A 12931-nucleotide genomic window follows, 5' to 3' on the forward strand; every position below is an offset into this window, starting at 1 on the left:
TAAATTGTTTGTCAGTTGTAAGGTGCTCTATGCCTTATGAAACAGCCAATTCTAAGGCTGAGAAACGCGTTGCATAAGAAAGAGCACATATTTGTTTTATGTTTTCTCTGAACCATTGCTTGTTATTCTTCTAATCTGTTTTTAATAAACAACTTGTTTTAATACAAGCATTGGTCCAGCACCTTACTTGTTAGCACTACCACGGTTCCTGATATCCCTCCATTGGGAGTTCATGATATACTGAGTGAGGCAGTATAAATCTACAATACCTTATTTTCCACCTGGAGTGTGTTAGCTGGTACACCCCAAGTTACCAGCCTGCATCTACCAGTACATAAGTGTACTTGGGCTAAATGTGAGTATCCATTTGGCATTTTTTATTCAACCTTGTATCTATTTATTGATATGCTGATACACACATGAGGCGCCCCTCTGTATTTTGTTTCTTCCATAACTGGTCCGCAGTTATACTATACGATCGGGCTGATTGACACCCCTGCTAGCGGCCGATCGGGCCGCGAATCTGCAGGGGGTGGGATTGCACAAGCAGTTCACCAGAACTGCTTCTGCAATGTTAAAGGGCCATGATACCCACATTTTTTCTTTCATGATTTAGAAAGAGAATGCATTTTTAAACATCTTTCTAATTTACTTGTATTATCTAATTTGTTTTATTCTCTTGATATTCTTTGCTGAAAAGCATATCTAGATATGCTCAGTAGCTGCTGATTGGTTGCTGCTTATAGAAGTCTCATGTGATTGGCTCACCCATGTGCATTGCTTTTTCTTCAAATAAGGATATCTCAAAAATGAAGCAAAATAAATAATAGAAGTAAATTGTAATGTTGTTTAAGTTTGTATGTTCTATCTGAATCATGAAAGAAAGATTTTGGGTTTAGTGGCCCTTTAAATGCCGACAGCGTATGCTTGCGGCATTCAGCAATGTCTGTTGGACATGATACGCTACAGAGTATAATGTCGGACAGACATTGATAAATTGGCCCCATAGTATTGCAGGGTCGCTAGTCTTAAAATGACATGCTCTAACTTTAAAGGGATATGAAACACATGATTCTCATGGTAGTCTTTTAAAAGAATACCTAGGCAGCACTGTGTACACCTGGAGAACAATATGGCATCAATTTTGCAGTAATGCTTTTGAGCACTAGATGGCTTCATTGTTTACTCAATCTATACCATTTTTAAAACCATTCTTGCAAAACTGCTGCATGTATATGCATAGTGAAGAACCAAAACACAAATTGGGGGAAAAATGTCCAGTTCATGAGTCTGTGCTTAAGGAAAAGAGGTGCCTGTGATTTAGTGAGCTTGAAATGAAAGGAGCATGGGAACAGTAAGAAAAAAGGTTCTGCTCCTATAAAAGAGAGAAACACAAAAACAAACAATAGTGTGGCCTTTTATAAATAATTGCCTATATGGTGACTGCCAAGAGAGTGCTCACAAAGCTTAAGGCTTATTGGATTAGAACATGTCAGCAAGTTGTAACTTCCAGATGGGACAATATCCTCCTTAGTGCTACAGTTCTCATGAAAATAAAAATAAACATTAATAGCATAAAACTTGATTTTCTATCATAAAAACAGCAAAGTATGAAAAGCGCTTGCAAGTGCAGCTCCAACTTAAGCTCTTGGTCTAATGAGTGTAGTAAATACTGGAAATGGCAGGTGTATGAAACACAAAAGAACCCACCTTAGAAGTCCTCGGTACCCTGAGAAGTATGGGGAGCTGTAAGCTGGCTCTGCTGCTTTGTACTCAAATTGGTTCTAGTCTCATGCACACTGTGTGATATCTGATGCTGGGACGTTTCAGCAATTTGTAGGCGAAAACAACATCTATTAATAATCCATACAGAGCTCAAAGTATCATATTAATAACTTAAAAACAAAAATGATGGAGCACATTCAAATCATCAAATTGCATCACAACTATAACTTACATGGCTCAATCCTAACACAGAGATGCTTTTTTATTTTAATGTTATACCTGTGAGGTGCGGCCTGGATTATTCATGAAGGAAGTGTGCTGAGAAAACTTCCTCAGCTACACCTGAGGAACGTATAGAGCTGTCCGTTTTACAGCATGCGTGTACTAGCATCAAGGCCCAGTGAACTAAAGGTCACACTTCACGTAAGAGGAGACCAGCTAACTCTGAAACAGGATAAGGCTAACATATGTCAGCTGACCATATCATTATTACATTGATTGTATTCAACTCCTGGATGACCTACTGCTCTTAGGTATCCAGGTCTGAGATCATTATCTCTGTTGCATATGATCTTGTGGAATTCTAGCAGGGTAGTGAGAACATTGAATGGGCATTATCTTTTCTGTTCTACCGACTTGTTGCATAACCTGGAGTATTTGAATCTCTGGGGACACTTAAGGCATAGGAAAATGGTAGTCCATGGGATGCTTTCTATTTGATAACAGTCCCAAAACAGATTCCTCTCTGGTGCATAGTATGTAATTTCTCGTATTTCAATGCATTTGTATAATCTTGATATAGGATCCACTAGTTAAAATTATGGTAAAGACTTGAACCAGATAGTAAAGAAACAATACATAGCAGTAGATGCAGCAAGCTATGGCAGGCACATCAGTTAGAAAGTGGATAATAGCAGGTCAGAGTTTAATGACACAGCTAAAGCAGCAATCAAGTTATATAAACACAGTCCATTAACTTTCAAACAGTGTAACTGGAACCAGAGGTACTGCAGTGCTGGAGCGATTACATTATATAAATTTAGTCCAGTAAATGGCAAACAGTGTAACTGGAGGAAGAGGAACAAGGCTGGAATATTCAGGTTACCAAAGCTCAGTTCATTTATTTGTAGACAGGGTAACTTGAAAAGCAACCAAATCACATATATACCTGGTAAAGCAAATAGTGAATAAGAGGCACTGCTAGGCTGAAGCAAGCTATGACTGGCTTGTGAAATCTGGTGTACACACTTCTAATATCCAGAGTTAAATTACAGCAAACGGAGTGGGAGCAAAATAAAGAATGAAAGTATTACATGTCTCTTTAAAGTCTACATGTTTAGAAAATTCAGAAAGTAGTACCAAATTATCTTGTGAGATGGGTTAGATTTCAGAACCTGACACCTACAGGCCAAATGTTAAACCTGCGGGAAGGTGTGTAGAGAAATCAGTTATTGTTGATTAGGCTTTGATCATGTGGAATGTTCTGCTCTATACAGGACCTAGAGCTGTTGGAGGGAAGTGGTTGCAGAGAATACAAGAGGGTGTGCATGGGGTAAACTGATCGTGCAGTCACATATTTAAAGGAATTCCATAATTATGTGCATTATAAAAAGACAATGCAATAACACTTACTCTGAATTTCACAAAAGCAGTTGATTATTTTTTTCTGGCAAATTTATTTTTTCTCCCATTTTCATGTGGCAGACATCAGCCAATCAGAAACTAGTATACTTATACCCTGTGAGCTTGTGCACATGCTCAGCAGGTGCAGGTGCCTCACAAAGTGTGAATATAAAAAGATTGTGCAAAATGTGATAATGGAAGTACATTGGGAAAATTCTTCAAATGGTGTGCTCTTTCTGAATCATGAAAGTTTCCTTTTGACTTGAGTGTCCCTTTAAGAAGCATAAACTACTTATTTTGCTTCTCTGCCACCTCAGATGTAACAAGATCAATCACCCCAACACTCACTCAGTCTATGTTTTAAGAAAAAGAGCTGGCTCACTTTAGGGCATTGCCCTACAAAAGGTCCTTTTATGGGATATTTGTAGGTTTGTGTTAGAATAGTTTTCTTGGGGGTTAGAATAGGCATAATTCTTTTTTATTTTTGGTCATTTGTTATTTCTTGTGATGGTAGTTTTTTTTTTTTTTTCTTTTTTACAGTAATGTTAGGTTTTTGTTTTTAGCAGTAATCTTATTTTTTTTATTTTTTTGTAATGTTAGTTTTTTGTTTAATAGTAATGGTTGGTTTTTATTTTTTTAAAGGTAACGTTGTGGGGACCTGGCAGTTTAGGGGTTAAAAGTGTAGTGGTTTACTTTGTGATGTGGGGAGTTGCAGTTTAGGGGATAAGTGGGGACTTTGTGGTGGTCTATGTTGCAGTTTAGGGGTTATTAGAGTAGGGGACTTATGGCAATTTGGGTTAGTGCGCGAGTAGGGGTTTTTTTTCCCCCTTTTTTTCTCCGTTGACTTTTATGGTGGAAAAGGTTATAATTGTATGCTATGTCTAAATCACAAAATAAATATTTTCAGTTTCATATCCCTTTAATATCTCTTTAAGAGAGATTATAAATCACAGAAATATTTGCAACAAAATGTTCTTAAACAGGGAAACAGGCAAATGTATAACTGCCAGAATGTAAAAAACACACAAAAGTAAAAGATACATTTTCACAAATGAATACTTTGTCATTTGGGTGTATATAATACATAGAAAAGGCAATATTTATATATTAACACACATGGAATACATCTAAATAATATTCTATTCTTTTGTGGGAAGGTATCTTATAGTTTTTCATGTTTCTTCTTTCAAATTGACATTTCATCCTGGCTCCCATTTCCAGATGCCAGGTCCAAAGTCTAGGTAGTTATGGTGACCCCGGCACTGTGGATTTTGTGAAACGACTAACAGGACACGCATGAACAGCTGCAGGAGAGAGTGTGCTCTGCTTTCTGTCTGTGGGGTGGGCAGTATGGCTGGTGACTGGCTGTATGGTGGTACCTACAGCGCCATCACTATACATCATTATATAACAGACTTGCAGGGTTAACCATGTTGCTGCCAGCAGCCTGAGTGTGTGTGAAAGCTGTTCCTGCTGTGTGTGTGTGTGTGTATATATATATATATATATATATATATCAGTGTCCGTATATATGCAAATGATCAATTAATCAAATATGATCAGTTGACTTAAGGTAATTAGCGACTGGGTGTAGCTTGGGAAAAACAGATAGATAATCCTACACACTACTGATTAAAATCTACATACGCTAATATAACAAGGTACAATAAACATATATTTGGAGCTCCCTATGTATATAAATGAACTCAAAGAAATGCAAAATTAACCCATCAAAGTAGGCGATTAATCAATAATGTGAGGTGAGCGAGCTAACAGACTGTTAAAATTGGCAGTAGAACAATTACACTGACCTAAGGATACATTATTAGTTATGCACTTCTCCTTATTAATTAGCAAGAACTGTTTAATACATAATTATACAGTTTTGCTTGCTGTTAGAGTAGGGGACATATTCAAAATCAAATATTCTTAATCAGGCATCCTTTAATCTTGGTAGGGCTCCATACTTATTTTGGATAAAATATGTTATATGGTATAATGGTGTGGTTATAGATCTGTGACCTATATACTGAACCACTCTCATTTGACTCTGTGGTTAGACAGGAAAAGGAAATTTTATTTTTTTTAAAAGAAAGAAAATCCCTTTATTACCCATTCGCCAGTTTTGCACAACCAACATGTTTATATTAATATTCTTTTTACCTCTGTGATAACCTTGTATCTATGCCTCTTCTGACAGCTCCTTATCACATGACTTGCATTTTAGCTAATTAGTGATGTGTCCTGCACTACTCCACTGGAGTGAGCACACTGTTATAACTATGGCACACATGAATTAGCAGTCTCTTGTTGTGAAAAGCTTATAAAAAAAAGCATGTGATAAGAGGCTGCCTGTAGGGGCTTAGAAACAGGCAGAACTTTTAAGTTTTAAATGTAATAAAGTATATTAATATAAAAATGTTGGTTGTGCAAAGTTGGGGCATTATCTATCTTTTTAACCCCTTAGTGACCAGACCATTTTTCAATTTTCTTACTGGTAGGGACCAGGGCTATTTTTACATTTCTGCGGTGTTTAGCTGTAATTTTCCTCTTATTCATTTACTATACCCAATCATATTATATACAGTTTTTCTCGCCATTTCTAACTTTCTAACTTTGACCCCCAAAATCTCTTACGCATCTACCACCACCAAAAAAACTCCCATGCTAAATAGTTACTAATTTTTGTCCTGAGTTTAGAAATACCCAATAACCAAAGTATAAGTAGCACTTTGCTATTTCCAACCATTTTTCCCAAATTAGCGATAGTTACATTGTAACACTGATATCTGTCCCTTCACATGTATATATTTTTTTTTAGTAGACAACCCAAAGTATTGATCTAGGCCCATTTTGGTATATTTCATGCCACCATTTCACCGCCAAATGCGATCAAATAAAAAAAAATCGTTAACTTTTTCACAAACTTTAGGTTATGGCACAAATGGTTGTAAATACTTATCTGGGTTCCTATCAGTTTAGAAATAGCAGACATTTATGGCTTTGGCATTACCTTTTGGTAATTAGAAGGCCACTAAATGCTGCTGCGCACCACACTTGTATTATTCCCAGCAGTGAAGGGGTTAATTAAGTAGCTTGTAGGGTTAATTTTAGCTTTAGTGTAGTGTAGTAGACAACCCAAAGTATTGATCTATGCCCATTTTGGTCCGACAGACCTTGATAAATAGAGGCCCTTATATTTATAATTATAATATGCACTAGTCACCATTACTGTGAACAATATGCACAACACACTGGGATCTTTTGATACAGTGTAATTATTGTTAATGTTTTCTGTCCTCTAAAATACAATCAGGAATTGGTTATCAGGGAGAGTAATGAGGCTTTTATACATCCCATAACTGAATCCAGGTTTTCAGAGGAAAAAAAGTTTGAGTTAGGACAAGCTTCTAGAAGGATTAGATCTAATACTGACAATCTGTAAGGCCCTAAATCATATAACAGCAATACAAATTAAATCTAGCATTTTGCTTCTTTTGAAAACTATGGGGATGTAGAATCTAGGCCTTACCTAAGTATGACTATAATCAGCAAGATGATATAATTATTTTCTGTTTTGTTATTACATAAATAGATGAGAGATTGTCTTATTATTTGTAACAAATGTAAGGTAAGAGAATGGGAAGGAAAGCAAACTGGTTATATAACATAGAAACATGTGAGCTTTACCTTCTGGGCATGTCTGTTTATTTGCAGAAAGCTGTGGAAGTGATGTGTTTTGTACCAAAGCGTTGCAATGATATGATGAACCTTGGCCGGCTTCAGGGATTTGAGGTATGTGACTTATTTTGTGCTAGAGATTTAAGAGTTATTGTAAAGTGTTGTTTATACATAAATAAATATACACACACACACAAGCACATAAACACTTGCAAGCACATACAGAAACACAAGCGTATACTCAAACACACACACATAGGCATTTACAAATACACATAGACACACAAACATACTCACAAGCATTTACACAAACACGCAAACATACACATATGCACTCAAAAATACACAAATACTTACATACACACACCCACACACACAAACTTACTCACAAGTGCACACACAAACACTCACACGCATATGCACTCAAATATATACAAATACATAGATACATACACACACAAACTTACTCACAAGTGCACACACAAACACTCGCACACATATGCACTCAAATATATATACAAATACATAGATACATACACACACAAACTTACTCACAAGTGCACACACAAACACTCGCACACATATGCACTCAAATATATACAAATATATAGATACATACACACACAAACTTACTCACAAGTGCACACACAAACACTCGCACACATATGCACTCAAATATATACAAATACATAGATACATACACACACAAACTTACTCACAAGTGCACACACAAACACTCGCACACATATGCACTCAAATATATACAAATATATAGATACATACACACACAAACTTACTCACAAGTGCACACACAAACACTCGCACACATATGCACTCAAATATATACAAATACATAGATACATACACACACAAACTTACTCACAATTGCATACACAAACACTTGCACACATATACTCTCACAAATACGCATAGGGGCCGAATTATCAAGCTCCGAGCTTGATGCCCCTGTTTCCGCACAAACCTTCAGGCTTGCTGGAAACAGCATTTATGAAGCAGCGGTCTTAAGACCGCTGCTCCATAACTGGTCCTCCTGCTCTGAGGCTGCAGACATCAATCTGCCCGATCCTATACAGTCAGGCTGATTGACACCCCCTGCAATTGGCCGCAAACCCGCTGCAGGGGGCGGCATTGTACAAGCTGATCATGTAGGACAGACCGATGATAAATTAGCCCCATAGACACAAATACATACATATACACATGCATATAATATGCAAAATAAAATATTTATTCCTGCACCTACATCACTCTGCCTTGTCTATCTTATAATGAAGCACACAGGTATGTATTATAGGATCTGATGTAATTTCCCTCTTTTGGTTTTAAAACCATGAACCAACTTTATTAGTCTAGGCAGGAAAGAAAAAATATAAAAATCAGTCATTGAAAATATAAGTGCAGCTGAGAAGCATACTGATGTGAACCCAAAAAACACTTGTAAAACAATACAGTTTATACAAGCCAGTGGTTTCAGAGTATGTTTTAATATAAATATTTTTTTATTTTATGTAATAACCCTTACTTAAAACTACCAGTGGGCTCAAAGATTCCTGTATACTGAGACCATTCTGTTTACATGATCATGATAGAGCAAGCAATTTGAAATAAAAACTTTCCAATTATGCTTCTGTTATCAAATTTACTTTGTTGCCCATTGATAAATGACATACCTAGGTAGGTTCTGGAGTGGGCACGTGTTTAGAACAATATATGGCATACGTGCATGCTCCTGAGCCTACCTAGGAATCCTTCAACAGAAGTTACCTAGAGAAACAAAGTAAATTTGTTCATAGAAAGTAAATTGGATTTCTTTTTTCAAATTGCTTGCTCTGTCTGAATCATGAAAGTATACTTTTATGTCCCTTTATTCAATACAAAATTAAGGGGCAGTGATGTCACAAGGCCCTCTCTCTTTTCTGATTTGTACAGATCCTGACATATTTAAATTCTAATTGGTTAACAAATTGGGCTTAAGTGTAAAATAATGCATTTAGGGAAGAAAAATCCAAATGTTAATTACAGACTCAATGACACTTTACTGACTGTTACAGACGAGGAACAGGACTTGGGAATTATTATTTCAGATGATTTAAAACTTAGTAAACAATGTAGTAAGGCAGCGAGTAAGGCTAGCAGAATGCTTGGATGTATTGGTAGAGGTATTTGCAGCAGAAATAGTAAGGTTCTTATGCCACTTTATAGATCATTAGTTAGGCCTCATCTTGAGTATTGTGTGCAGTTCTGGAGGCCATATCTTCAGAAGGATATTAACAAACTTGAATCTGTGCAAAGGAGGGCTACCAAAATGGTACATGGTCTAAAAAATAAAACTTACCAGGATAGGCTCAATGACCTAAATATGTATAGCTTAGAGGAGAGAAGGGAAAGAGGTGATATGATAGCAACTTTCAAGTACATTAAAGGGTTTAGTAAAACTGAGGCTGTGGGTATTTTACATAAAATGGAAAATTCAAGAACAAGGGGTCATGAGCTCAAGCTAAAGGGTAGTAGATTCAGGAGTAATTTGAGGAAGCACTTCTTTACAGAAAGAGTGATTGATTTATGGAATAAACTTCCTCAAGAGGTAGTAGCAACAAACACTGTGGGGGACTTTAAAAATGCATGGGACAAGCATAGGGCTATCCTACGAACTAGATAAGTTTATACTGTTAGGTAAGGTGGGGCAGACTTGCTGGGCCTATGGCTCTTATCTGCCGTCAATATCTATGTTTCTATGTTTCTATGTTTCTAAATAAATATTTGGCTAAGTTTTATTATATGCTACATTTATCTTGCTTAAAGGCACATTCAACAATTAATACAATTTATAAGCAAAATATTGTGGTTATTCCCCACCCCTTTCTAGTCATGGGTACTACTATATTGAAATCTAGCTTTCACTGAATTCCAGTGCTGATGTGTTTGCTTTATCCTTCAGATACCTGCAGTGAAACCTATTTTCCAGAATTGTGGCACCCACAGTGAGAGGAAGGTGCATGAAATACGTTTAGTGCTTAAAGTGACACTGAACCCAAATGTTTTATTTCGTGATTCAGCTAGAGCATGCAATTTTAAGTACCTTTCTAATTTACTCCTATTATAAAATGTTCTTCATTCTCTTGGTATCTTTATTTGAAATGCAAGAATGTAAGTTTAGATACCGGCCATTTTTGGTGAACAACCTAGGTTGTTCTTGCTGATTGGTGGATAAATTCACCCACTAATAAACAAGCTGTCTATGGATCTGAAACAAAAAAATAGCTTAGATGCCTTCTTTTTCAAATAAAGATAGCAAAAATTTGGGTTCAATGTCCCTTTAAGCACTTAAACTTTGCCTAATTATTTTTTTTACTTGACCATAAGAAAAATCAAATTATATCTTGATAGCTCTATCTTCAGTTCATATTGAAAAAAGAATCATAATGTCTAAATGAATTAATAAATCAGGAGCCAGATGGACATGTATTATTCTTTTAAATGAGTTTGTATCGTTATATATGTTTTGTGTATCATTCTTTATAGTCTTATCATTTCAGTCTAGAGAATTCTGGTGCATTATTGGTAATAACGTGTATGCTACAAATATAGAAGTTGATATGAACTGTCTATCTGTGATATTTCTGTTTAAAAAAATATATTCAATAATCTTCTGATTGTAATAACATATATTACTTTAGCAGGACACATGTCAAACTTGTCTATTTGGTGTACAATTAGCAATATAATTATATTTTCCTAAGAAAATATATATGAGCTATGTATCCTGGCTTTAATAGATGAAAAAAATATATCTGAGCCTCTGTATAATATAATATAAATGCACTCTCTTTTGTAGGGAAAGATTACAGCTCAGGGGAAGCTGCTGCAACAAGACACTTTTGCTGTGGCGGAACAGGAGACCAGCTTTCTAACACGCAGCAAGGAACGCAGGGTCTTCCTCTTTGAACAGATCATTATTTTTAGTGAGCCTATTGATAAAAAGAAAGGGTTCTCCCTTCCTGGGTACATCTTTAAAAACAGTATCAAGGTGAGTGTCCAAGAAATAAGCAGGGCAAAATACATGTAATGTAGAACATTTAAAGGGACATTAAAGGAAAATGAAACACTAAGGGCTAGATTACAAGTGGAGCGGGCACAGGATCGCGGGCACAGGATACATAACCAGCCATTACAAGTGGCTAGTTATTGCTACCGCAAGCTTGCGCTCAGAAAATAAATCATAGGTCAAACCTCTGGTTAATTTTCTAAATGTCCCCCAATTGCCCCCATAATTTAGTGTGTAGTGCTTATTAAAAAATAGCATTTAAAAAATAAATGCACAAAGCAGTTATCAGGGTTTAATGTTGGCGGGTGTGGGGTGTTATATGTACACATTAATACATAAATATATATGTATATAAACATATACATATATTGTATATTAACAATCTGATGCCCATCTCTGCGGGACTTACCCCCTTCACTGCGCTACTTCTCATGCCTTGATTCACTACATGAGAATGAGGCTCCCATTGGAGCCTATGGAAGCGCGCTCTCGTGAGCGCAATGCTTCAGTGCAATTCGAACTTGATGTCACACTCGTAATACCAGTGCAAATGTGTGTGCGCTGGTATTACTCAGTGGAGCGCAAATATCGCTTTTGCTAAAACTGTATTTTTCGCTTCACTTTTAATCTGGCCCTAAATACATTTTATAAGCACAGTATTAAGGTTTTTTTCCATGTTGAAATCTAGATTTCACTGCATTCCAGTTCTGAAGTGTTTGCAAATGTGCAGCAGCTCTCCTGCAGATAACTGCAGTGCAACCTAGGTTCTAAAATGGCAGCACCCAAAATTAGAGAGATGTACATAAAATGCACTTAGGGCCAGATTACAAGTGGAGCGATAATTAACGATCAACGTTAACTGCACTAGAAGTAAGCGTTTTGCTCTCATCGGGTTGCGCTCGTATTATGAGTTAGAAGTAAACTGTTTTTGCTCACGCGCTAACCCGGTGATCGCAAAAAGCAGAAGTTAGAATATCGCGTGCATGTTCACTTATTCCCCCATAGAAGTGAATAGAGAAAAAAAAAAACACCCCACTTTCACGCAAACCCAATCGCATATTCTCATGAAAATATGAATATTTCACATTCCATTGTTCTTCACATACAAGAATATCTTCTATTTATTCATAAATAACTATTTCTACATATATCTGATGGTTTTTGGTACATTATGGCCTCTAGTTATCAAGGTCTGTCGGACCTGATCCGACAGTGCGGATCAGGTCCGACAGACCTCGCTGAATACGCCAATGGGCCACCAGCAGGGGGTGTCAATCAACCCGATCGTACTCGATCGGGTTGATTTCCGGCGATGTCTGTCCGCCTGCTTGGAGCAGCGGTCGTTTACCATTCGGAGCTTGATACATATGTTCCTATATGTCTATACCTATATTTCTATATGATTATATATAGGTATAGATATATATAGATATATAGGAATATCTATTTATAAATACTTAGAACATATTCTGCTATGTGCAGAACATTGGAATGTGAAATATTTACAGTAAATATATAGTTAAATCCTTTATTATATATGAATTTTGCATAACTATGCTTTACATGTTTTAGCTACTTGACTGAAAAGGGCTCCAATGCACTTATATATACAGTATAGGGGGATATTTATCAAGCGTCAACTACGTTGCATTCCGCGGGCATCAATATGCTCGCCTAACATCGCCAATTAACGCGGCCGCGGATCTGAATACGATCTCCATATTTATTAAAAAAGCCGTCAAAAATATGCGCTCCAAGTACGGGGCGATGAACATCGGACTGTTGTTAACTGTCATCAATGACGCTGTTTTTCGTTTTTTTTCCCAACTTTATTTA

At 36.5% G+C, this 12931-nt stretch overlaps 1 protein-coding gene across 2 annotated transcripts in view; it reads left to right on the forward strand.

The window, feature by feature from the left end:
• The window catches only part of ARHGEF25 (Rho guanine nucleotide exchange factor 25), an 825360-nt gene that overhangs the window by 732409 nt on the left and 80020 nt on the right, over positions 1-12931 (forward strand). For both annotated transcript variants that reach the window (XM_053708199.1, XM_053708201.1), the window contains 2 exons: positions 7066-7143; positions 10886-11077. In XM_053708199.1, the coding sequence (XP_053564174.1) occupies positions 7066-7143; positions 10886-11077 (270 nt within the window). The remainder of the gene's footprint in view (positions 1-7065; positions 7144-10885; positions 11078-12931) is intronic.

This window comes from Bombina bombina, chromosome 3 (assembly GCF_027579735.1).
Source record: "Bombina bombina isolate aBomBom1 chromosome 3, aBomBom1.pri, whole genome shotgun sequence".
In the NCBI taxonomy this organism is placed as follows: domain Eukaryota; kingdom Metazoa; phylum Chordata; class Amphibia; order Anura; family Bombinatoridae; genus Bombina; species Bombina bombina.